The 26501-nt window shown below is 44.1% G+C and overlaps 1 protein-coding gene across 1 annotated transcript in view; it reads right to left on the bottom strand.

Moving 5' to 3' along the window:
• The window catches only part of LOC126109477 (homeobox protein abdominal-A homolog), a gene marked incomplete at its 3' end in the record, with an annotated part of 390791 nt that overhangs the window by 247110 nt on the left and 117180 nt on the right, over positions 1–26501 (bottom strand). The window contains exon 4 of the mRNA XM_049914504.1: positions 13614–13646. Within this exon, the coding sequence (XP_049770461.1) occupies positions 13614–13646 (33 nt within the window). The remainder of the gene's footprint in view (positions 1–13613; positions 13647–26501) is intronic.

The raw sequence follows: 26501 nt of genomic DNA, 5'->3' as shown, positions 1-26501 counted from the left end.
CTTATAAAATGCCAGGAAGAATGGATGTTGGAAGACCTAAGTAGATGTGGGCAGACAGTTTGTAAAGAAGGAACACACTCGATGCCTAACCATGAATTGTAGAAGAAGAAAGGAAGCTGAAGTAGATCAAAACGCAGAATATGAACTGAAAATTCTCACGGTTGCCACTAGCTGTGAAGCGCAAGTACATCTAGACAATGCCGTTATAACAAGTACTTGGGATCAGTAATAACGTGCATAGCTTCCACGAATAAAGGCATTGGAAACCGCATAATAGGAGTCATGTGCGATGTGAAAATGCATGTCGAAGTCAAAAGCAGTACGTAAAAACTATCGATAAAACCAGACGTTCATGCGCCTTGAACGTAAGCATATGACACAAACAATTGTAGGCCAGTTGAGGGTGTTTCTGGGTTTGACAGAAAAGTGTTTTGCATCAAACTAAGATAGATGAGGCTCATTCCGTAAGTCAAGACAATTATGGTATACCTTGCGGACGTGTGGCATCACTGCAATTGCAGTAAATAACGCCCGCAGCAAACGTCACCGAAATCAACTGACAGATTGCGATCGCATGAGAGGATGGCTCGCTACCAGCGTCTGAATCATTCACTGTGACGTTGGATGTGCTAAAAGACAGACTCTCCCCCAATCCACCCCATTCACGAGGCCTCAGTCCACACAACATAAACCTCATTCCACAATAGAGAAAACCATTGCAAGAGAGGCGCTTTGCGAACAGAGCGAATGTGCTCACGGCATTTCGGCGACGAGTGGCACACATTGATAGCAATGACAATGGCAGTCATCACCTTCACTGTTACGGCGTAAAGTCAGTGCCGGAACGCCAGTCTGTACCGACAGGGAAGGGAAGGGTTTGAGGTCAGCCAATCGCAGGCTCACCGACCACCCTCCAAGACGACAACGCGACACCAGCGGTCCCTCGGTGAAGGCGACGTCCTCGTTGGAAGACGCATCGTAGCCTCCATCATTAAAAATCTCTACGTAGCACAGACATCTGTTTGTCTATTCTGAAGAAGACTGAATTATATTGTATGTCGTCCTCTGCTTGCCCGGTTCTAGGCGCTACAGTCTGGAACCGCGAGACCGCTACGGTCGCAGGTTCGAATCCCGCTTCGGACAAGGATGTGTGTAATGTCCTTAGGTTAGTTAGGTTTAAGTAGTTCTAAGTTGTAGTGGACTAATGACCACAGCAGTTAAGTCCCATAGTGCTCAGAGCCATTTTTGAACCTCTGCTTGCTACACATCTATCAAAGTTAAGTATTGTAATAAAATTCATTAATACGAGTCGTTTGATTGATTTCTAGCAAACCGAGTACCCAGGATTCCTAAGCACAACATTCCGCATCGTTGGAAACGCTGTGTGTATACTCTGGGGTACTGATTTTGGAGAATAGTAGTCGATTTTGATCCATTTTTGTTGCGTATGTATTCGTGCACAAATTTACACGGAGTCAGAACGCGTGTGTTTCATTTCAACCTTTACAGTGAACTCCTGCACTGTTACCCTATATTATATTGGCATTCAGCAACACACTTACACACTGGACTCGCATTCGGGAGGACGACGGTTCAATCCCGCGTCCGGCCATCCTGATTTAGGTTTTCCGTGATTTCCCTAAATCGCTCCAGGCAAATGCCGGGATGGTTCCTTTGAAAGGGCACGGCTGACTTCCTTCCCTAATCCGATGAGACCGATGACCTCGCTGTTTGGTCTCTTCCCCCAACCAACCCAACCCACTTCCTTACCAGCTCAATCGACATCGTGAAATTCTCATGTTCTCGCATTATCGACCCATACACTGTAGTAGCCATGACTTGTGGACTGTCTGTCGTGTGTGTGGTGTGTGTGTGTGGTGTGTGTGTGTTTTGAAGACTATTAAAACTGCTGTGTTTCTTTAACAACGTAGAAAAAAAAACGCAGCTTGTAACATTTTTATACAAATGCCTGGCTGCGAAAAAGTGTGTGTGAGTTGTAGATCGAGAAGGAAAATAAGATATGCAATACTGATTGAAGGCGGTGTTTCTTCCAGACAGACATGGTGAGACGGTTATTGGCCTTAACGCGCGGTGGTGACCGGCGACCAGAAACCAGCACGTCTTGTGATGGGTGGGAGCTGGTTGTCCCGAACACGCTGACTTCTCCAACGGGGGGGACGCGCGGCCCCCTCCCCGCCCCCGACGGCTCCCTGGGCCCAGGCAGAGGGGAGGAGAGTGATTTATGCCGCCAGATAGGGGAGACAGCCACACGGTGCTCACAAAGTCGCGCCGCCACGATGGCGAGGCCCTCAGGACTTCCATCTTACTGGCCGCCACAAATTACCTCGCCATAACCCGCTCTCAAATTGCTGCACGGGGAGCCGAGGCCAACTTACGCTGCGCCCTGGGCGGCTTGTAGGATAACGAGTGATGTATTTCTCTTTATAACAGCAGTTAGGCGATTACACCAATACGTAGAAAAAATCAGAATTCTGTTGGGAAGGTGATAAAGAATGTTTAAACAGACGCAGAATACGAATAAGCTGTAATAAACCTACAAGATGTTTCACAATTCCTATTACTAGAGGCCGCAGGTCCGAATTAGTAGGTACAGTTATTTGTCCGAGCATAATCGATTTATTGGTTTTATTTGGTTTTTGGTATTTATTACACCACACAGCCGTCCTTTCTACAATCATAAATGGTACATTTATTGGCCACGCGTTGAAAATGCGCGGTTGCCTTTGGAAACGTCTTTCACACTGGTTAATGGTTTTTATTGGAATCAGTCTACTTCTCCTAGTCATCGTTGCACCCGTTTTGTTACTGCTGCCTACGAAGTATTTCAGAAAACGACGAGAAGCCACATCAAGCCACTGTGGCATATTTCCATCCTTATTGCAATACTGGAGGAGGTGGGGAAAGAGTTTTGTGGTGTGCTGTGGAAGCATTGAATACAAGATCCCACTGATGATGCCTTATAACAGGAGAAGGGGAAACGCGTATGGGATAAATAAAGTAACTAGCAGCAGGAAAAGGCAGTTTTATTTACAAATTAAAATACTGTAGATATACATGGAGCCTCAGGTGCTCCTACCGATGTGGTTTTATGCAACCCACAATGTTTTAGCTGTCCTTCAAAAACCACACACGATGTTTTCATATCCTCTCACTAACTACGCGTAAAAAAAAAAAGGAAAAAAAAACCAGGAGCTTTTTGTCGGAAATTTACTGATTTATTATTCCTATATATTGTGCTGGTACACGCTTTCGTTAGAAGCCGTTGTCTTATAATTATTCAAGGAAAGCTTGTGAAAGTGACCTTCGAACACCCCTCCACTCTCACAGTCAGGCCCCACCGGTCAGGATTTCTAGTACTTGGTTGTGGCACTCACTGCTATAACTGTATAAAAATTTGCGACTGCACGCATTGTCTGCCATATTCGACCGTTTCTGTTCGTCACCGAGTACTCTTGCCCTATCGCACCACCAGCTTAGTCGACCTCTTACAAATTGTAAAATTTACGTTTATGTAAATTTTATCTAACAATTTTCTGAATTTTAACTGTATCAAATAATCAATTACGTCGTTGTGCTCTTTTGAATCCGAAACTTCTATCTTTGTACGGGTTCAGTTTGCACAGAATTGTCACGGTAATTAGTTGTAGCGCAACGATTACAAAACGCCGGCCAGGGTGGCCGAGCGGTTCTAGGCGCTGCAGTCTGGAACTGCACGACCACTATGGTCGCAGGTTCGTATCCTGCCTCTGGCATGGATGTTTGTGATGTCCTTAGGTTAGTTAGGTTTAAGTAGTTCTAAGTTCTAGGGGACTGATGACCTCAGAAGTTAAGTCCCATTCTGCTCAGAGCCATTTGAACCATTTTGATTACAAAACTGTATTTTCTTTAATTACGTTCACGGGCGAGTTTAATAATGTTAACTAAATAGCCGACTATGCTAGTGGTGTAATAGCCCAATCAATAGAGACCAAAACAGGTCGAATATTGGGCGTGATTCGTATAGTCGGAAATATTTGTACCGTTGTAGGAGGGAGTGCCACGAGCAACAAACGGTAAATCCTGACTTGTGAAGAGTGAATGTGGGAGTTGAAGTGTGTTTGAAGCTCACTTTTGCACTTTTTCTTGAATGGCTTGCGAATCATGGCTCGTCTTTTCCGTAAGTTTTTCTTGAATAACTCGTGAATCGTGACCATCAAACGTGTCTGAGTATGAAATTTAACTATACAAAAATGTTATTTTCATTTTTTTTGGTAGAACCAATAGTTGGCACGCTAATGCGTGCGGGAAAATATAAATGTGGCGTGTGGTTTTCCGATACAACATTCTATGTTTATAATGTATTTTGTAATTGTCTTATAACTGTAACAAGTTTTGTTCATCTAGGGCATCACACAGTACAAAATTGTACGCATTATTATTTAACCCCCTGTTAGACTACGGCGTCCCTGTATTATTTACATTGTTAACAGACATAAAAGAGCGATAACCAGGGAATTATCCAATCTTTCTGAGCACAAATAGCGTTGATTCAGGCAGTTACGCCAATGGAAACACTGGTGGTCGCCCTTTTCACTTTGTATTCAACGCTCTGCATAAATTGGCTTAGCACATTTCGACGACAGACTGTTATTTACCAGGTTCCTAATGTTTAATGCATGCAATGGTAATTCGTACGTACCGTGCTGAGATCAATATCGCATTTGCCTCCGGACACGGCTACTTGTAAGGCAGTTGGTGTCAATACGTTATTTTTCGCCGGTGTGACGGGTCTACACCCCGAAGGAAACGACAGTGCCGCACCTACGCCTGCTAAGAAATTCCTAGCAAGTGTCTAGCGCAACACAAAAGAGAGCGTAAATTACCAAGGAAATATCTGTCATAACGTATTTGTATCCTCTTGTTTATCGAGCTTAACTTGTGGCTCTAAACTATGACAATTATCATCAAAATGTGTTAACTCACTGTCAATATGGCGGTCAGTTTACTACAAACGTGTCTCGCGCATTGCGGGAAGGTAGATGTGGCACAGCTACTGAATGGCCTGCAGCTCGCGGAGAACGACAGGCAGAAATTTCGAGGAGCATAAGGGCGTTATCGAACTCAAGTAAGTCCTATTTTGAAAGCGACAACCATTACCATTTTTGCTTCATTCTTCCAAATATACCCATCTTTTTCATGTCTTACCGAATCCGACCCGATATTTTCTAAGTAGCATGTTTTACGGTAATCAACGGCCTTGTCGCAGTGAGTACACCGGTTCCCGTGAGTTCACCGAAGTTAAGCGCTGTCGGGCGTGGCCGGCACTTGGAGGGTGACCATCAGGGCCGCCATGCGCTGTTGCCATTTTTCGGGGTGCACTCAGCCTCGTGAGGCCAACTGAGGAGCTACTCGACCGAATAGTAGCGGTTCCGGTCAAAGAAAACCATCATAACGACCGGGAGAGCAGTGTGCTGACCACACGCCCCTTCTATCTGCATCCTCATCTGAGGATGACACGGCGGTCGGATGGTCCCGATGGGCCACTTGTGGCCTCAAGACGGAGTGGCTTATGTTTTACGGTAAAATATTCTTTTCTCCATGTGGTGTGCAAGGACACAAGCCACCTCTGATCGACGTCTAGACCGTTAGGACCAGAGCAGTAATATATCTGAAAAAATGTGGAGGGCGGCGGGGGAGTGGGAGTACCTTTCGATGGTCGATGGTGTTCGCATGAAAATTTTTAAAAGTCACTGTAAACCTAAGCCACGATAGCCCATGGGGGCTTAAACCCTTCTCGCTTGAAACACTGCGCCATTTCCATTAGCTCAGTGTAACTTACATATCGGTAATAGTAGGCACCAGCTGCTGTCACTGTAACACGTAATAAAACATCGACGCCGACCGTCACACGTGCCCGTATTTCGGAAACTACTGCCTGCATTTTCGTGCGAGAAGGAAAACCGTAACTTATGGTGGTGTAATATGACAAGTATCGTTGGCTCAGAAACATGTTCCATCTCTAATTGCATCATAGAACACCCATTACAGAAGTAACTCAAGTGTGTTACATTAGAAAAGTAAATTTGACAAATATTTTGTGGTGGAGATTACCTATTTGATCTGTGTGTTACGTAAAAAAAAAGTGCAACAACACTTTTTTCGGTTTTGTCGGAAAGATTTTCATTAGAAGACACGTGACTTCGAATTGTTTCTTGTAAAGAGAGAGTGGATGGCCACTCGTGGGCTATGCTGAAAGAGCAAGGCTTAGAACAACCTAAATTTTTGGCATGAATTATGTTCAAATGTGTGTGAAATCTTATGGGACTTAACTGCTAACGTCATCAGTCCCTAAGCTTACACACTACTTAACCTAAATTATCCTAAGGACAAACACACACACCCATACCCGAGGGAGGACTCGAACCTCCGCCGAGACCAGCCGCACGGTCCATGACCGCAGCGCCCCAGACCGCTCGGCTAATCCCGCGCGGCAGAACAACCTGAAGAAGTTTCTTACGTTGTATTCTTTGTTCACACGTACGTGGACATTCCAGAAATACTATGCAGTAACACCCCTCCATCCCTCTGCAGAACCGAATTGCTCTGCGTAAGCGTGTATAATCCTCTAACGAGATAATTAAATAAGTAGCCGCCAGATATAGCCGTTTTCTAATCGCAGTTAACATTCAAAATTTGACTGACGTTTCTCCTAATGAAAAATGAGAAGAAGGGACCAGTATATACTTTAAACAATTTTTTTTCTAGCCAAGATCGCTTTCGAAACTATTTTTTATGGACCCGTTTCGGCAGATGCAAACTGTCATCTTCAGATATCTAAAAATGTTTTTGGTTATACGTTTTCATTACTCATGCCATGTTAACATTTTAGTGGAGAGTGTACTGAACACTCAGCACATGATTGTCAGAATTACAAATAGGTTTGTCACAAGTAAATTTATACACAGCTAAATGCACCTTGTCGAATCTGGCGAATCTAGTGCTAGATAAGAACACGACATCGCCTACAGTGGCTCTGCAGAGTCAATTGGTTGGATCCTAGATGACGGGAAACGCTTGGCTTGGTCAGATGAGTCCTGATTTCAGTTGCTAAGGGCTGATGGTAGGGCGGCACGGACCCCACGTAGCCAAGGAGCCAGGTTGTCAACACGGCACTGCGCAAGCTGCTGGTGGGTCCATAATGATCTGAGCTGCGTTTACATCGAATGGACTGGCTCCTATGGGCCATACGAACCGATCATTGACTGGAAATAGTTATGTTCGGCTTCTTGGAGGCCATATGCATCCGTTCACGGACTTTATGTTCCCAAACAACGATGGAATTTTTATGAACGACAACGCACCATGTCACTGGATCACAGTTGTCAGCGACTGGTTTGAAAAATATTCGGAACAATTCGAGCGAATGATTTGTGCATCCAGATCGCCCGACATGAATCTCATTGAACATTTATAGGGTATAACGAGAGGTAAGTTCAAAACATGGTTCAAATGGCTCTGAGCACTATGTGACTTAACATCGGAGGTCATCAGTCCTCTAGAACTTAGAACTTCTTAAACCTAACTAACCTAAGGACATCACACACATCCATGCCCACGGCAGGATTCGAACCTGCGACCGTAGCGGTCGCGCGGTTTCAGACTAGCGCCTAGAACCGTTCGGCCACCCCGGCCGGCGAGAGGTCAGCTCGTGCACAAAATCCTTCACCAGCAACACTTTCGCAATTACGGACTGTTATAGAGGCAGCATGGCTCACTATTTGTGCAAGAGACTTCCAACGATTTGTTGAGTTCAAGGCACGTGTAGTTGCTTTACTACGCCGGGAAAAAGGAGGCAGACAGAATATTGGGAGATATCCGTGAGGCCGGCCGGAGTGGCCGAGCGGTTCTACGTGCTACAATCTGGAACCACGCGACCGCTACGGTCGCAGGTTCGAATCCTGTCTCGGGCAGTGTTCTAGACTGATGACCTCAGAAGTTAAGTCCCATAGTGCTCAGAGCCGTTTGAACCATATCCGTGACTTTTGTCACCTCAGTGCGTTTTTCCCTGTGACAGAACTGTTCGTCACTTTATTTCTGACAAACCTGTGTGGAACGAAAAGTACACTCTACACCAAAATGTTAACATGGTCTGAATGATGAACGCGCAGTGGAGCATGACGTAGCGCGGAAAGAGTTTTTGAGAGCGGTCTTGGACACAAAAAATTATTTTAAACTAACAGTAACAAGTTATCGTAAATAGGCAGAAAGTCTCCGTCGCCCCGTACGTAGGTGGTTTGCCTGTCGCAGCTGTTCAGCAGAGCGCGAGGTCTCCAACGTGTGCGCCCTCCGGTATATAGCAGGTGTGTACACACACACACACACACACACACACACACACACACACACACACACACATCTAAGTCTGCTCTCTCGCGCCACGCGACCCGACCAGCTCCCTTGTCAACCACTGGCAGGTGTCGCTTCGCCCAAGCGGCGACGCCAAATTTCCTGTCTTCCGGCTCTCCCAAACATAAACACGCTCACGTCTGCTTCGCATGCGGCGACTGGTCTAGCCACGGCCCGTGGTCATCGCAAACAACGCCAAAATACTGTGGCGACCACAGACAGAAAAAACGGAAAAAGCATCGATTACTTTCATCCCGATACCGACATTTTCCTGCATAACACTATTCAGCTGATTTTCTGGAATTAGTACTATTTTCTTCTGCTCCTTTCTGCAACTTTTAGGTATTTTCCTGTTACTTCCTTTTTTTAACACGCTTCCCTCGGTCTTTCTAAAGATTTCTTACAAATTATTGTCTTTCGGGACTTGCCCATACAGTCACATCAACAGTGGGAAGTCAGATATGATTCTACGTAAGGACAACACAATTTCCTGTCCCCGAGTGGAGAAAATCTTCTACCCGGTCGGGAGTCGAAGCCAGGCTTATCAATCCGCGGCGTTGACCACGCAATTCATCATTAATTTTTGTATTCTGTCATCGTCCATTCTTGTGACATGATCCTTCCCGTCGTTTCTGTATTCTTTAATCTGCTCATTTAAGCTTTCCACTACCAGTTGCTCCTGTATTCTTTCTCCTGTGTTCTCACCTACTCTTCTGAGAAACTGCATCTTCGACGCTTGTACATTATAACAGCAAGTATCGTATCGAATGGTCCTAGTAATGATTTCTTACCTTCTTACTAGTTATCCAAGATTTCGGCCGCTCTGGCTCATCAGAAAGAAGGAATGAGCCTTTATTTGGCAACGCCTGTGGAACCACTGTAAGCTAAGCCCTTAGTGCATTTGGAAGTCATTTTTTTTATTCCCACAGCTTTCTATGATAGCTAACGTGTACCTGACAATTTCGGTACACCAGAGCCCTCCGAGCGTTTATTTTCACAGGCAGTCAGCACGTTGTCTAAGCCATGGAACATATGATCAACGAAAAGACTGGATAAAATATTATTTTCGGCTGACTGTAAGGACGAAGACTGGGAAGCAGTTTTTTCGATAAGATACAATTTATATATTTTTGGGTATCGTTCAGCGGTTTTCCTGATAATATGGCCTGTTATTTCATATTTAAAGTGCCAATTTTTTTAAAATTTATAATATGTAATGAAAATAAAAACAGTGCTTAATTTAACGCTTGTATTATTCTACTTTAAACTTTAAAAAAACGACTCTCTCTCTCTCTCTCTCTCTCTCTCTCTCTCTCTCTCTCTCTCCGTTATAGACTGACAGAGAGATTAGAACCCATAGAGAATATTTGAGCTGATCTTTCTACCAAACGTGACTATCTATACAGTGATAACACCGGTTCCTTTCAGATCACCGAAGTTAAGTGCTGTCGGTCTGGGCTAGCACTTGGATGGGTGACCATCCGGTCTGCCGAACGCTGTTGGCAAGCGGGATACACTCAGCCCTTGTGAGGCAAACTGAGGAGCTACTTGATTGAGAAATAGCGGCTCCGGTGGCTCCGGTCTCGTAAACTGACATACGGCCGGGAGAGCGGTGTGCTGAACACATGACCATCCATATCCGCATCCAATGTCGCCTGTGGCCTTCCAAGGCCTGTTGGGACTGAGTTCTCTCTCTCTCTCTCTCTCTCTCTCTCTCTCTCTCTCTGTCTCTCTCCTGATTATCTATATTTCAAGGTGTAAGTCTCTTTCAATGCATTTATAAGTAAGATCATTTTCTTGCGACACTACTCATTAATAAAACGTTGACAGTTTTCATTCGATACCGTGTCCCCCACTATAGATACGAGAGGGAGTTACGAAGCTTTAATTACCATCACGAAAAATGTTAAGTAATTAATTTTTTATTCATTTTCTGGTTCATGATTGCGTTCCTAGAACCATTTGAAATCCACTTTACCAACGGACTACGCCATTCTTTTTTGTTGCTCTAGCGGCCTGCTATTGTATTTAACTCTTTCGAATGACTAAAGACATGTATAAAAGATATATTTATTCGAAGCGATAGTTAAACTGTGTGAAACCCCTTCTCCTACTCGTAAAATCTATCCCATCAGTGGAGGCATGTATCATTCGGCAGCAGACGGATTGACTGCAACATGCGACCTAAAACCAGTTTTTTTTTTTCTTTCTGTCTTTCTTGCTTTTGTTGGGCGACCATATAAGAAAACAAATTTTATTTCTAGCTTTAACTGCAATAAGGATGGTAAATAAGCAAGGAAAACAGTTCGTGACACTTCAACAAGTATTTTGGTTTAAATGTCCAGTAGCATTCACTTTATTCGCCCTGTCTGTCTCCTCACTGTTCACCTCCAGAGCTGAGCCCTCTCAGCTGAAGATTTTCCTTTGTGGAGGATTGTGAAAGTTTCTAGCCAGGATTTTGGGGACATATGAGGAGTTACGTGTGGGAGATGTCACTTTATTTTCGAAAGCTGACATCGAAGTCTGGAAAAATAAAGTTTTTCTTTTTTTTAACGAAATGTAGTGGCTCTGGTTTAGGCAGCCGAGAACAACGTCTGGTAAAGCGATGCAGTGAGCACACGTCCCTGCAATACTGCAGTCCGATGAGGGTTGAAAGTATACAAATACATGTAAATTTTTCCCCTCACCGGATGTTTATTTCGGATTATTGGCCTACGACATGGTGACCTTCTTTCTTCAGTTTTTAGCTGGTAGATAGTGAAGAGTTCAGTCTACTTCTCTACATGTAGCTCCATGAAAGACCAAAACACTGCTAATTTTCCTGATATTCTGAGTTGATCACCCCCAAAACAGCTGTCACAACACCTCTTTGCCAGCACCACTGGTCCAGTAAACATCCTCTTAATGGGTTCCTTGAGGCACTGCAATGAGAGGTTCATGATAATTGGAAATGATGCAAAATACCTGAATCTTTGTTAGAGAAAACAGCACAGTTCCTTCAGCAGCAATGAGATCACTAACATCACCATCTTGCAGCGCCGATTTATAGAAGTAACAGTGCCAAACCAGCTCTCAGATCCCGTTTTTTTTTTTTTTTATTTCGGAGAAATTTTCGACTATTTACCGGCAACTGAAAATGCCGAAGGAAGTCACGGATATTTAGAGTACATATTCTCAAGAAGAAAGTTCAGTTTGAGGTTCGATCTTCCCACTTAGCTGCCAGTATGGGAAAATGTTTGCTGAAGAGCAAATCTTGCCTTCTCCACATTGTGTAGAAAGTTGCCAAATACACGCTAGCTGCCACTAAACTTTTCTGATATACTGCCTTACAAGGTATTGTAGGCCAGGTGTTCACTTGTTAGGTTGCCCTCACGAGGAGAGGAAAATGTGTTGTCCCTTGGCGAGAAAGTGAAAGTAACTCCAAGTTTCGAGTACTATTAAACCTCAATGACTTTTTTATCTAATCTGTTAGTCTCTGTTGCCACATAAATATCGCCAGCCGGTAAATGTCTGTTACACACATGGGTACCATGAAAATGTGCCCATAGAATCTGCAGCCAAATACGTATCAGACACATGTACACCAACGCCAAGATATCAGGAAGAACTTTCCTGACGCTCCAAAGGTGCTACGGTGGATACGTGTGTTGCACTTCCCTTCTTAGCTGTGAAGGCATCGAAGCTGTAGTAGATTTTGCTTGTGTTACATCTAGCGTAAACTGCTCATTACGCCGACCGTGACGAATATCAAGATGAAAGATAGAAATTCTTTGTCCAAAAATGCTTTTGAGAAACCTACATCGATTTGTCAAGGTTGAAATTCGATGAAATAACTTTCGCTTCTTTTGCATCATCTTCTGTAGTGACTTGGACGTGTTCTGGTGGGAAAAGCGCGTACGGCAGTAGTTCGTAATGTCACGGTAAACCTGGTGAACGTTCCAAGGTTCGGCTTTTGTGCCCTCGTGTGCGTGTGTGTGTGTGTGTGTGTGTGTGTGTGTGTGTGTGTGTGTGTGTCTAACCGAAAAACCCGACCGCTCTCGTTTATTACTCAAATCACTACTCATTCGCCGAGATTGTTTCAATAGTAACTACAACCCCGACAGCAACCATTTTCCTCTTGCTCTGTCGCAATCGCGGGTGCAGAGAGGGACTTAACATCCGCCAGTAAATGCCCTAATTTATGTAGCCTATTAACTCAATTCTAATTATTCCCATATGATGGAATTTTCATTAACAGTGATATATAGGTAATTCAGCTGCCTCTACCTATGCGTTTTATGCAACCCGTAACGTCTCTAAATATCCCGAACAAGACTGTTATTCTTTCCCTCACTACACGCGAACTATTAGCTCTAAAGAATAAAGTGAACAGGACATTTTTGTAGGATATTTAATGCAGTTAAATTTTGTACTGTGATATGTTTTCGCTACAGGTTGTAGTTCTCGAATTATTAAAGAAATACGTAGAAAGGTGACCTTCAAACGCGTTTTTCTTTAATATCTCGGAAACCGTGGCCTCCAGCGCAAACGTATCCCAGTGCAAAATTTAAATGCTTTAAATTTCCAACGAAGTGTCCGGTTAAGTTTTTCTGTACGACTAATAGTATTCCCGTAGTGAGCGAGAGAACATGAAGACCTAGTACATGACTTTTGAAGGCGTTGTGGGTTGCACGAGACCCTTATGTAGTGACAGCTGAACCTCCTTGTATATTTCGATGAGAAGGCAAGTTAAACTGTAGTTGCGTTAGCCCGGCTCACCAGCAGTCACTTCAGCGTTTTTTATCATTTGAACCAGTGAATGAAATCTTGATTACTTTGTACTAGTTGCGACCTTTTTAGCAAATTATTTTCACTGCCGAGTAGGAGGCTAAGACAAAATTTAGAAGACGTGAATTGTAATTAATTCTACCGATACGAGCACAGCAGGTGGAAACACGTTTTTGAGGCTGTTGTACTTACTCGTCCGAAGTTCCCGGCTCTTTACGTCCGGCGCGTGCTGGACGGAACGTTTCTCAACAACACAGATACAAATATATATATATATAAACACTCTATATACTACTGACTACGTTATATGTAAACAGAAAAAGTAACAGAAAAGAGTTGACTGAGCAACTTAAGAAAAAGAAAATTTGAGCCTTCAGCTGGTTTTTTACAGAATAAGCGTAAATTAATTAATAAAAATAATTACTTTTGAGAATTCTTACGATAATAGTAATTGGTGTCTATCAGGGCCGGATCTAGAAAAAAAGAGAAAAAAATCCAAAGTAAGTAATTAGGATCGTGAAAACAGTTCAGTTGAAGAATTTTATTTATTACTTTAAAGAAATAAGCAACAAGCAGTATATATTTTTATTAATTTTTGGCAGAATTTATTTAGCGGTAACAGAATCCGTGCACCCTGTTGATAAAACACCATTACCTTTACGTTTTCGACTTTTATTTCCTGCATGCTTCTTCAATTGCGCAAGCTACGTGGCGCAAGCAGTTAAGTCACCGGACGCATCTTTGCCAGGAGCGAAACTTAAATACTCACCGAGTCATGCAGATTTAGCTTTTCCGTCGTTTCCTCAAAAAGACTAAAACGCGTGCCAATATGATTGCTTTGGAAAAGAACACGGCGTGTTTTCTTCTGTATTCTTACCTAGGCGAGCGTGTGCTCTGTCGCAAATGACCTCATCGTAGATGGGTAAATGAACTCTAATCATCAATCCTCATTTTACGTTTATTGTACAAGAAACCTGGAGTTTACCCTTGTATGCGAAATGAAGGAGTACAGGAGGAGAATTTATGCATTTGAAATGTGGTAGTGGTAGAGAATGCTAAAACTGGATGGTTACGTGAGTAGCTATTGCATATATACAGAATCGAATGAGTGATAAAAGAAGTCAGTTCGGACTTCAGTCTGTATGTAATCGAATTCAATCAGGCGATGGTAAGGGATGACATAAGGAAATGAGACAAAGTAGTAGATGAGTTTTACCATTTGGACAGAAAAATAACTGATGATGGCAAAAGTGAGGAGGGTATAAAATGCAGACTTCCAACAGTGAAAAGAAGAAGATTTTATGAAAAAAAAAGAATTCTCTAACATCAGTACACATATAAATTAAGTTCATCTCCACAGTTTCTGTTTATATGTTTGGGAGAATCTCAGGAAGTACCATAGGGGTATTGATATGGTTTCCACTAATAGACAGAATAATTCATTAGGTGGGTTTGTGCATACGGGATGTAACGGGTATAGATTCAGGTATTTTTATATGTAGTACCTTAATATGTACGCAGTCGATGTATTGGTTGTTTCTTCTCTCCGTCGAATGTTTTTTCTACAAACAGGTCACAAACTTTACGTTGGTTGAAACCCGCGTCTTCTCGTGCTGACTTGGGTTTTCCGAGATTTCCCTAAATCGCTTCAAATAGATGCCGGGAAGTTCCTTTGAAAGGGCACGGCCGACTTCCTTCACCAGCCTTCCCTTACCTGATGGGACAGGTGCCCTCGTTGTTTGGTCTCCTCCCCCAAACCAACTAACCATCCGATTAACCAACCATCTTGGAGACACTTCAACAAGGTTAAATAAGCATGAATGGCCTGCTCTTGCACATGTCTGGAGGTACTGACCAACCTAAAAACATACGACTTGTAACAAATATAATTATTACTCTGCACATGACATAACTACCTACGTAATGTTGTTCAGTACACAGTCCTTAGTCTCCAACAGAAATATCTGTATTTCTACCCTCTACACGTCGTGTGACTTATAAATATTTCGTGCAAGTAAATTTAAATCCACGCCCCTGTGAAAGCGGTGCCTTTGCCTCGGAAACGCGGGAAGTCGCTTCACTCAAGTTCCACGCCAGCACGAGCTACCGAGGAGTCTCTAACTACCTGTGATGCTTGGCGTATCAGATATTAAGCTGATACCAACAGGTTTTTTCGTACGGCAATAATGCTTAAGGAGTTTGAAGGGAAATGTGGGAGAAGCTCACACAGACACGTCGTCTGGCTGTAACAGCACGAAGCCGCTGCAGGCCACCAGTCCGAGAAAAATTTAAGTGCTACGGAGTATTTTCTTAAGGCACACTACTGGCCATTAAAACTGCTACACCTCGAAGATGACGTGCTACAGACGCGAAATTTAACCGACAGAAAGAAGAAGCTGTAATATGCAAATGATTAGCTTTTCAGAGCATTCACACAAGGTTGGCGCCGTTGGCGACACCTACAACGTGGTGACATGAGGAACGTTTCCAACCGATTTCTCATACAAAAACAGAAGTTGACGAACGTTGCCTGGTGAAACGTTGTTGTGATGCCTTGTGTAAGGAGGAGAAAAGCGTACCATCACGTTTCAGACTTTGATAAAGGTCGGATTGTAGACTAATGCGATTGCGGTTTATCGTATCGCGACATTGCTGCTCACGTTGGTCGAGATCCAATGACTGTTAGCAGAATATGGAATCGGTGGGTTCAGGAGGGTAATACGGAACGCCGTGCTCGATTCCAACGGCCTCGTATCACTAGCAGTCGAGATGACAGGCACCTTATCCGCATGGCTGTAACGGATCGTGCAGCCACGTCTCGATCCCTGAGTCAACAGATGGGAGTGTTTGCAGGACAACAACCATCTGCACGAACAGTTCGACGACGTTTGCAGTAGCATGGACTATCAGCTCGGAGACCATGGCTGCGGTTACCCTTGACGCTGCATCACAGACAGGAGCGCCTGCGATGGTGTACTCGACGACGAACCTGGGTGCACGAATGGCGAAACGTCATTTATTCGGATGAATCTAGGTTCTGTTTACAGCGTCATGGAGGTCGCATCCGTGTTTGGCGACATCGCGGTGAACGCACATTGGAAGCGTGTATTCGTCAGCGCCATACTGGCGTATCACCCGGCGTGATGGTATGGGGTGGTGCCATTGGTTACACGTCTCGATCACTTCGATACGCATTGACGGCACTTTGAACAGTGGAAGTTACATTTCAGATGTGTTACGACCCGTGGCTCTACCCCTCATTCGATCTATGCGAAATCCTACATTTCAGCAGGATAATGCACGACTGCATGTTGCAGGTCCTGTACGGGCCTTTCTGGATACAGAAAATGTTTGATGCCCTGGCCAGCACATTCTCCACATCTCTCACCAACTGAAAACGTCTGGTCATTGGTGGCCGGACAACTGGCTCGTCACAATACGCCAGTCACTACTCTTGATGAACTGTGGTATCGTGTTGAAGCTGCATGGGCAGCTGTACCTGTACACGCCATCCAAGCTCTGTTTGACTCCATGCCCAGGCGTATCAAGGCCGTTATTACGGCCAGAGGTGGTTGTTCTGGGTACTGATTTCTCAGGACCTATGCACCCAAATTGCGTGAAAATGTAATCACATGTCAGTTCTAGTATAATATATTTGTCCGATGAATACCCGTTTATTATCTGCATTTCTTCTTGGTGTAGCAATTTTAATGGCCAGTAGTGTATTTTGCTGGTATGGAGCATTCTATGCAAATGAAACATGGACAAAACCTAGCTCAGACACAAAGAGAAAAGAAGCTACCGAAACGTGGTGGGACAGAAGAATTACGAAGATTGTTTGGGTACATCGAGTGACTAATGGCCACATACTCAATCGAATCCCGGAGAACAGAAATTTGTGGAACATCCGAAGGCATCGAGGAACAGTTACATTGGTGTTGGAGGGAGAAAAGGGAGGTAAAAATTCTAAATGGAGATCCAGGCGTCGACTGCAGTAAGTGGGTTCAAATGCCTGCAGGTTGCAGTAATTATGCAGAGGGGCAGAGGCTTGAATAGCACAGGCTAGCTTGGACAGCTGCAGCAAATCGAATTGAGGTTCACAACAATAACAATGTGGAATAAACAGGATCGGGACTGGATGCAGGGATCATTCGATCAAGGCTACTTCCTTCCTTATAGTCACCCACCGGAACTATAGCTCGTTACTATTGGTACAAACGTCGACTGGCCCCTTCATTGCAACCTTCCTTCCTTCCTCTAGCAACAATCTTCCGCGGAAAATTTCGTCCCTAACATTCGCGTCCTTCTATGGACCATAATCCACGCGTCAAGACCTGCAGGGTCGTGTACTGGTGGAATTGAAGTTGTAAGGGCAATTCGTGAGTCGTGCTTCGGTAGATTAGTGGTTTAGACTTCTTAAGTAATAGAACTCAGTACGTTGTCCTCGATGGTGAGTGTTCATCGGAGGTGAGGGTATCATCTGGAGTGCCCCAGGGAAGTGTGGTAGGTCCGCTGTTGTTTTCTATCTACATAAATGATCTTTTGGATAGGGTGGATAGCAATGTGCGGCTGTTTGCTGATGATGCTGTGGTGTACGGGAAGGTGTCGTCGTTGAGTGACTATAGGAGGATACAAGATGACTTGGACAGGATTTGTGATTGATGTAAAGAATGGCAGCTAACTCTAAATATAGATAAATGTAAATAAAAGCAGATGAATAGGAAAAAGAATCCTGTAATGTTTGAATACTCCATTAGTAGTGTAGCGCTTGACACAGTCACGTCGATTAAATATTTGGGCGTAACACTGCAGAGCGATATGAAGTGGAACAAGCATGTAATGGCAGTAGTGGGGAAGGCAGATAGTCGTCTTCCGTTCATTGGTAGAATTTTGGGAAGATGTGGTTCATCTGTAAAGAAGACCGCTTATAAAACACTAATACGACCTATTCGTCAGTACTGCTCGAGCGTTTGGAATCCCAATCAGGTGGGATTGAGGGAGGACATAAAAGCAATTCAGAGGCGGGCTACTAGGTTTGTTACTGATAGGTTTGATCATCACGCGAGTGTTACGGAAATGCTTCAGGAACTCGGGTGGGAGTCTCTAGAGGAAAGGAGGCGTTCTTGTCGTGAATCGCTACTGAGGAAATTTTTGAGAACCAGCAGCATTTGAGGCTGACTGCGGTACAATTTTATTGCCGCCAACTTACATTTCGCGGAAACACCACAAACATAAGATAAGAGAGATTAGGGCTTGTACAGAGGCATATAGGCAGTCATTTTTCCCTCGTTCTGTTTGGGAGCGGAACAGGGAGAGAATATGCTAGTTGTGGTACGAGGTACCCTCCAGCACGCACCGTATGGTGGATTGCGGAGTATGTATGTAGATGTAGATGTAGAGCACTTTCACGCCAAAAGCAAAAGTCCCAGGTGCAAATCCCGTACCGAGACACAGTTTTAATCTGCCAGCTTCACTACAGGATGTTCCACAAGCGGTGAAAGCCCTTTTGTAACGTTGCGTGGGATACAATACCAGATGCCCAACTAGACGAGCTAGAATTGACCTTGAATAGAAGTCTGAGAACTTTATACTGGTGTGCAAGCAACATCTCCACTCGGAGCAGTGAATTAATTCATCATTATCGGTTACGTTACACTCATGAAGGCTGAAGAATTTCGACAGAATGCGCGCCCAGTCGGTGGAGAGTGAAGTCCTACGGCAGCGAGTGGCTCATGTTCTGGACAGATTCTAATACAATCTTTGAAATTTTTGAGGCAGCAAGGGTAAAACACAGGTAGCTGAAAGGTATCTACAACTTTTACAGACACCAGACCGCAGCTATAAGAATCGAAGGGAAGGGTAGAAGTAATTGAAAAGGGAATGCGACTTGGTTGTAGTCTCTCCTTTCTGTTATTCCATCTGTACGTTGAGCAAGCAGCAAAGGAAACCACGGTGAAATTTGGAAAAGGAATTAAAGTTCACGGAGAGGAAAAAAAAAAACGATTATTGGTCGGTCAACGAATAAATGCTGATATAATGTTGTTCAATACACCATACCCAGTCACCAACAGAAATATCTGCTGTTACATCTGCGCTCTCTCTCTCTCTCTCTCTCTCTCTCTCTCTCTCTATATATATATATATATATATATATATATATATATATATATATATATGAGGTGTGACATGATAGACATGCTGAGCAATATCTGTTTTGGATGAACGGCTACCCGGGTAGCCGTTCATCCAAAACAGATACTGCTCAGCGTGTCTATCATGTCACACCTCATACAGAAGGGAAGTGTTGACTTCTTTCCCATTACATGCAAAAGCGGAATTTTGCGTGATCATTTGATACAACCGTCCTAAATTAGCCTAGCGTGATATTCGTTTTATCGGTATGTTTTAAAAGAGAGTGAAAAACACGAAAAATAAGGAGTACTCCAACAGCGACTGAGCAGTGCTGCTGCATAGTGGTAGAAGTCAGTGTGGGGCAGGGAGTAATGATTATTCTTCCTGTCCTAACGTCCCTTTTAATACATGCCCATAAAACGAATGTCGCACAAGGCTGCAGGAAAAATTTACTCGTAACTCATTACGACTTAATAACGTTGGTTCCATTAAAAATTGTAAGGAATGGCAGCTACTTTATCATTTTCGTAATACTATTCAACAGCCAGAGTTTGAAAGTTTTCACACCTCCTTCTGGATAAGAAAATAGCGATTGCCGTCATTCACGGAAGCTCCATTCGTTCCAGCATCTTGAGAATTTCAAGGTGGAAAATGACGAAAGGAATGACGAATTTCATTTAGGGCTTACCAGTCACGGACTTCTGAATTCAGTAGAGCAGACTAGAATTTCAACTCAAAAATTCTTAATGGTTTCTATGAATAAGATCTTACGAATTCCAGACAATTCTACCAGTAGTCGCAAGAGGGGACCATAAACTTAGCAGAAATGTAAACTATATACAATGACAGTACGGTTATAGTTTATATCTACATTTCTGTTTTTCAGTAAATAGGAATAATATCATTCTGCTTTCTGTATGGTCTCAAATAGTTCACCCAGATTATAAAAAGTAACTGATTTCGTTATCGCTACAGTCCTTTAGTGCAACTGATAGTAGCCTACACTCTGTTAATATTTAACACAAGGACTTAAGATTTTTTTTTCAGGTTTCAGGATGATGTCTGGAGCTAAAAGTGGAAGACAAAACGCCGATGTAACACACCATGAAGAATACGAATGTCGTGAGGAAGAAGGATCCCTGACTTAGGTATCTACGAAAGAATCAACACTGCTACTGTTTGGGAACAGATGAAAAGAAGTTTCAGATAGGTACTGTACTTAACTAAAACGTTCATTGGCTGAATATGTCCAGAATAAGCTTTTGAATCGTCTATATCGTCTATACAATGGTAAGTCTGCCTATATTTCACTAAAGAAATTCTGATAAGGGAATTTTCAATTATCTGTATCCACTCGCTCTTGGCTCCATGGTATATTTGTTCTAAATCTGTTTACGTCCTACTTCAAAATTTGAAAAAAATTAAATAACGAATGAGTTACGCTGATGAACAAAATTAGTCATTTCATTTCGTGTCACTTAGTTAATTTTGTTTCAGTATAACTTGTAGAAATGTTTAGAAGGCAATTAAAGTGTTGTGGTGTTGATGAAACATTCTGGTAGTATCCAATAGTTATTGTTTTATTTTATGTCCTAGTGTTTAATGCGGTGCGGTGTGGCGTTGACATCCAACTCTTTGTTGCTTACTCGCGATTTCTTCCACTTTCCGCCGACTCTCTCAACACTAGCATTCGAAGAACCGACCACCTTTGCCTTTTCCGACATCTGCGTCGGCCATAACGATTCGGGGAGTGTCAAAGATTCCTATGCCAGCGACTTTCCTCGCTTGTGACCTGTATCATCACCAGAATTATTCCCCATTCGTCTCTTCTCCGATTATACACGATCTCCCAGAAATTTCGCAACAAAATTCGAGGGGTTGTAGACGGTTTCTTGAGGAGCAAGTCGAGGAAAGGAACCCATGTCTGCAAACGTCAGCTAACGCCGCTACGGTGCGTCAAAGTTACAGGTGCTGGCGCCTGCCGGTAGGCCACCCCTCGGGCAGCAGATGAGACTTCGTATGCTGACGGACTGTAGGCAGAAAGTCACACAATGTTGTTTGTTGTTCAGTGATCGTGATTTACTGCCACGATCGCCAGCAGAGAAGATGAAACTGCTGTGTAGACAGGCCTTGTCTCCTAGGGACGCACTGTTGCCTCATTGGATGACGCTTTTGAACTCAGGTTTCGATCTGTAGTTTATTTTTCTCTTCTATACCGAAGAACATTGGAGATTTTAAGAGAGTTCCAGAAGAAAAATAAATTGAGATGGAAACCTGTGTACGAAACAGTCATCCAACAACGCAATAGAGTATCACATTTATAGGACACAAGATATGTACAACAAACAACACTACGAGACGTCTCGCCTACGGTCCGTCATCGTACAAAGTCACGTTTGCTGCCAAAATGGTGGCCTAGCGCCAGGCGTCGGCGTCTTTAATTTCGACGCTCTGTAAAGACGTCGGATGACGTTTCTGAATGTGGGTTGTTATCCTCGATTTGTTCCTCAAGATTTGTCACAACATTTCTGGGGCATCCTGTACAGCTCCCTCAGCACGTCAGTATCTGCAGAGTGCATTCAATTGGTGGCGAGCATTGTGCTTAATGTTGTGGTTGATCAGCATGTGCGTGCGTGCGTGTATGCGTGTGCGTGTGCGTGTCAGGAACACAAGAGGACCGAAAATGGAACCCTGTGGCGTACTATGCTGGGTTTCTCCAAATTACAAGTGCCAAATGTTGATTGGCCGACGAGGACCTTATACAACTTCTTTGTGTCATGTAGACAAGGTAAAATCTGTAAACCTGTTGTGTCTACTAGTCTACTGTGTTATGGTTGAGTGACTATGCTCCCGATCAGAAATTTCATAATTTTAGTGTGTTAGCAACGTGATGGCGGTATCACGCCACTAAGGCGAGACTCCGCCGCTCCTCCCACTCTGGGGGTCAGGATGTTTTGGTGTACAGCCAGGCCGGTTTGTTTGTGCTGCCGCTCCACACAGGACGCAGAGAAGACAGCCGACGGCGCCCGTCGCCCTAATTGGAGAGGCGGGACCGCTCGCCGTGGGACAATCGAGAGCCTTCAGCCGGTGGCCGACCACAACCCTCCCCTACCTTCCTGCTCAAAGCTCCCATTTTTTCTCAGAGGGCTGCTTCATCACTTGCTCGGATATAGTTAAGCAGTGTGTTGTTAGCGCAGGCCGGACCGCATTTACTCTCACGAGCAATTGGATTAGATGTAGCTGCTGAGCTGAAGAGAGGAAGAGAGAGAAGCGGAGACCCAGAGAGGGCAGGGCTGTAGGAGGCAGGAGACCTAAAGCGCCTGCCACGCTACACACTCTAAGGTCGGCGAAATTTAAAATTGTATTGGTGTAATTAACTGACAGTAAGCCTCCGACGCCATGTATAACATAGGAGCTTGAGTTTACTAATGAACTGCCTCTATCTACAACTACATGAGTATTCGTCAGATCATACTTAGGTTGCTGGCAGAAGATACATAGAAAACTTCCAGACTATTTCTCCACCATTCCATTCACGCGAGAACAGTAAACATCTAACCCTTTCCGTGGGAGCTCTCTTATTTTGTTACGATGGTCATTTGTTCCTATATAGCTGAGAGTCAACACACGGACAAATCTGGAGACTGAAAATTCGTGAAACGGTCTTGCCGTAATTAGAAACGCCTTTGTTTTAATGATTGTCATCCCAACCCAATTATAATCATGAGGCACTCTCCCCTATACGATAACACACAATGAGCTGCCCCCCTCCCGCTTTCTGCTACGTCCTTCGTCGGTCCTCTCTGGTAAGGATCTCATTCTGCGAAGCAATACTCCAGAAGGGTTACGGCCAAATGTAGAGCAGAGAACTGTAGGCGGTCACCTTAACACATTTGATACAACTTGGAATTCTTCGCCACACCGTGTATGAGACGACTCCAATTTCATTTGTTCGTAACGGTAATCCATAAATATTTAGCTGACAGTCTTTAAATTTGTGCCAATTATCGTGTAATCAAAATTTAACGGGTATTTTGAGCTCTCATGTGGCAGGCTTCACACTTTTTATTGCTCAGGGCCAGTTGCCACTTTTTGCACCATGCAGATCCCTTGTCCAAATCGGCCGGCCGAAGTGGCCGTGCGGTTAAAGGCGCTTCAGCCTGGAACCGCAAGACCGCTACGGTCGCAGGTTCGAATCCTGCCTCGGGCATGGATGTTTGTGATGTCCTTAGGTTAGTTAGGTTTAATTAGTTCTAAGTTCTAGGGGATTAATGACCTCAGCAGTTGAGTCCCATAGTGCTCAGAGCCATTTGAACCAACCTTGTCCAAATCATTTAGCAATTCATTTCTAGTTCCTCAAGTCCTTATTACACGATAAACGATCGTAATCTCTGCAAATAATCTCAGAGTGCTTGCTCAGATTTTCTCCTAAATTCCTAAATCCCGACCGTATATATGATTAAGAAGATTAGAGGGCCTGTGACACACTCTTGGGAACGCTGGATATCACTTCTGGTCCACTATATGACTTCCCGTCACTTCGTACTAACTGCCACCTTCCTGAAGGGAAATCACGAATACAGTATCAGAAGTTTGAGAAATATTTGACCAGAATCCGCTTGTGAGGAACGATGTTGAAAGCCTTTTGGAGATCTAAAAATATGGAATCAACTACAGATACTCTGACGATACCTCATTTTTATTATTAACTTTTACCTATGACGCGAGGGTAGGCGAGAGAGACTAAATAGCTAGTGGTGATACATGAGTATAGAGGTACATTCGCATAATTTTTTCGCGTCATTGTTTCCCTTTCGTTATGAAATCAGTAATTTTCACCACATGACGCTTCGCGTTAAAAGGAAGCCCTTTGTGGCAGTCTGAACGGTGCTTCGCGCATGGAAACACCAGACTGCCGGCTTGAGCAACTTACAAGACGTCAGTGTTTGGTAGCCAAATGGGTCTGAGAAGTCTTCCCAAAGCTTGTGAAAATGATTTCTATTTGGCTGTAAAAGGTAGCATCGCACAGGACAGTTGACTGTTTCTTTTGAATCTGGAGGTTTTAAACAGTATCTGAAGTTAGCGGTCGGTCTCAGTTTGCTTGTTGGTCTCCTACAGACAACACACGCCTTCCGCTGCTAGAACACTTCACCTCCAGACCACACGGACCTGAAGGCCCCACGTTACAGTAATTTACCTGAGTACACGTTCAGGAAACGCGGCCGGTTTTGTCGAACAACCCAGTTTCAGCGTTACTGCTTCCTTATCGCGAAGACTAGATACAACAGAATTACGATGATAACTTGCGATTACGATCGCTACGGACAGCGGGCGCCTCTGTGCCGCCGCGAATGTAATCGTCGACGTTTCACTGCAGTAGACAGATCTCTCCCTTTCACCCACAAATTGTAAAGTTTGATTTCTATATTCAAGCATGTCCCATGATGTATTGTGTGTGATTTCTCCTTGTTGGCCGAGCGCCGTCTGTTTGTCCCTTAACCAATGATTCCCTACAGTAATAGCATTTGATACTCACTGCCTTGTTTTCTTGTTTATTATATATGTGAGACTTTTTTTAAATGTATTTAGATGAAACCACACAGGACGTTTAAGAACTAGTGTGACATATTCCTACACGAGTTAGTGTGGTCAAAACTAGAAGAAAAGTTGCTGTAATCGTATGTTCGGAGAACAGTATCTGTTGATATAGGGGCTGTTTTACTTATGGCGAATAATGGTGCAGAGTTCGGGGCGTTGACAGTGTTACTGTTTTATTTCACTGCACATGTGTGAATGGTTGTAATTTGCAGAAAACTGATGGTGGCGATAATATCGGCCACAGTAGTGCAACGATCTGCTACACCAGCCAGTTGAGGTTATGCTGCACACACACTACGTTAATAAAACAAGATTAGGGATTCGTTGCAGTGTGAGAAAACGGTACTGTGAACAGTGCAGTGTAGGTGTACTATTCAACGAGCGAATTGGCAGACATGGTATTCAGTTATAGGCCAGAATATGACGGTAATCGCGAGTCCTTGAACTGTCTGCCAAAACACACTGTTCAGTCACATTACTGTAACCACCGCCTACGTTCGATATCAACGTGCAATAACCACTCACAGGTGGCAGGTGGCAGGTGGCAACACTAGCAGTGGAGGATATATTAAGCGCATCGGAGGGACGTGGAAAGCAGTGCAGTCGCTTTCGTAACGTGACAGCGGAGTGATTTATCTGATCTCAAAATGGGCATGATCATTGGCTTTCGGGCCAAGGGTGCAAACATTTCCCAGACGGGTAAGTCTGTACTGTACTGTGCATGGCAAAATGGCGCTACCCAAAACTGGTAATAAGCAACTGTGGTGCGCTACGGGCCATAGATGACAGGGGTGAATGACGGCTACGGAGATATTTTCGAGTAAATAGACGTCCAACTTTCATGCATGTGACCACCCACTCGAACTGAGAGGCTACCGAGAGTGTCTACTGAACGACCGTTCGGTGAATGTTGCTGAGTATGATCCGCAGCAGCAGGTAACACGGTTAACGCGACCACGCTGACTGGTTTTCATCTGCGACGAAGGCTGGAATTTGCACACTAATGCGGCAGTTGGACGTCCACTGAGTAGGACAGGTGGCCTTTTCGGGTGAATCTCGCTTTAGGGTCCATCGGACAGATGACCGTTGCCGTGTTTCCGTGTTTGGTCCTGCGACAATCGTCGGAAGAATTCAGGAGGGATGAGGGAGCGTTATGCGACGAGGAATATTTTAGTGGTTTCCCTGGGTGATATCATCATTCTGGAAGCACAATGGATCAACAGGAGTATGCATCTATAATTGGGGACGTTGTCCATCCCTACATGCAGTTTTTTTCCCTCAACGCGATGTCATCTACCATCAGGACAGCCGCGCGGGGTAGCCGCGCGGTCTCAGACATCTTGTCACGGTCCGCTCGTCTCCCCCCGTCGGAGGTTCGAGTCCTCCCTCGGGCATGGGCGTGTCTCTGTTGTCCATAGCGTAAGTTAGTTTAAGCTAGATTAAGTAGTGTGTAACCTCAAGGACCGATGACATAAGCAGTTTGGTCCCATAAGGTCTTACCACAAATTTACAATTTTTTTTCTTTTACCAGTAGGACAATGCTACGTGTCATACATCTCACAATGTACGTCCGTGGTTCAATGAGCACGAGGATGAGT

Source organism: Schistocerca cancellata, chromosome 12, assembly GCF_023864275.1.
Source record: "Schistocerca cancellata isolate TAMUIC-IGC-003103 chromosome 12, iqSchCanc2.1, whole genome shotgun sequence".
Lineage (NCBI taxonomy): Eukaryota > Metazoa > Arthropoda > Insecta > Orthoptera > Acrididae > Schistocerca > Schistocerca cancellata.
This window is presented reverse-complemented; position numbering and strand designations above follow the sequence as displayed.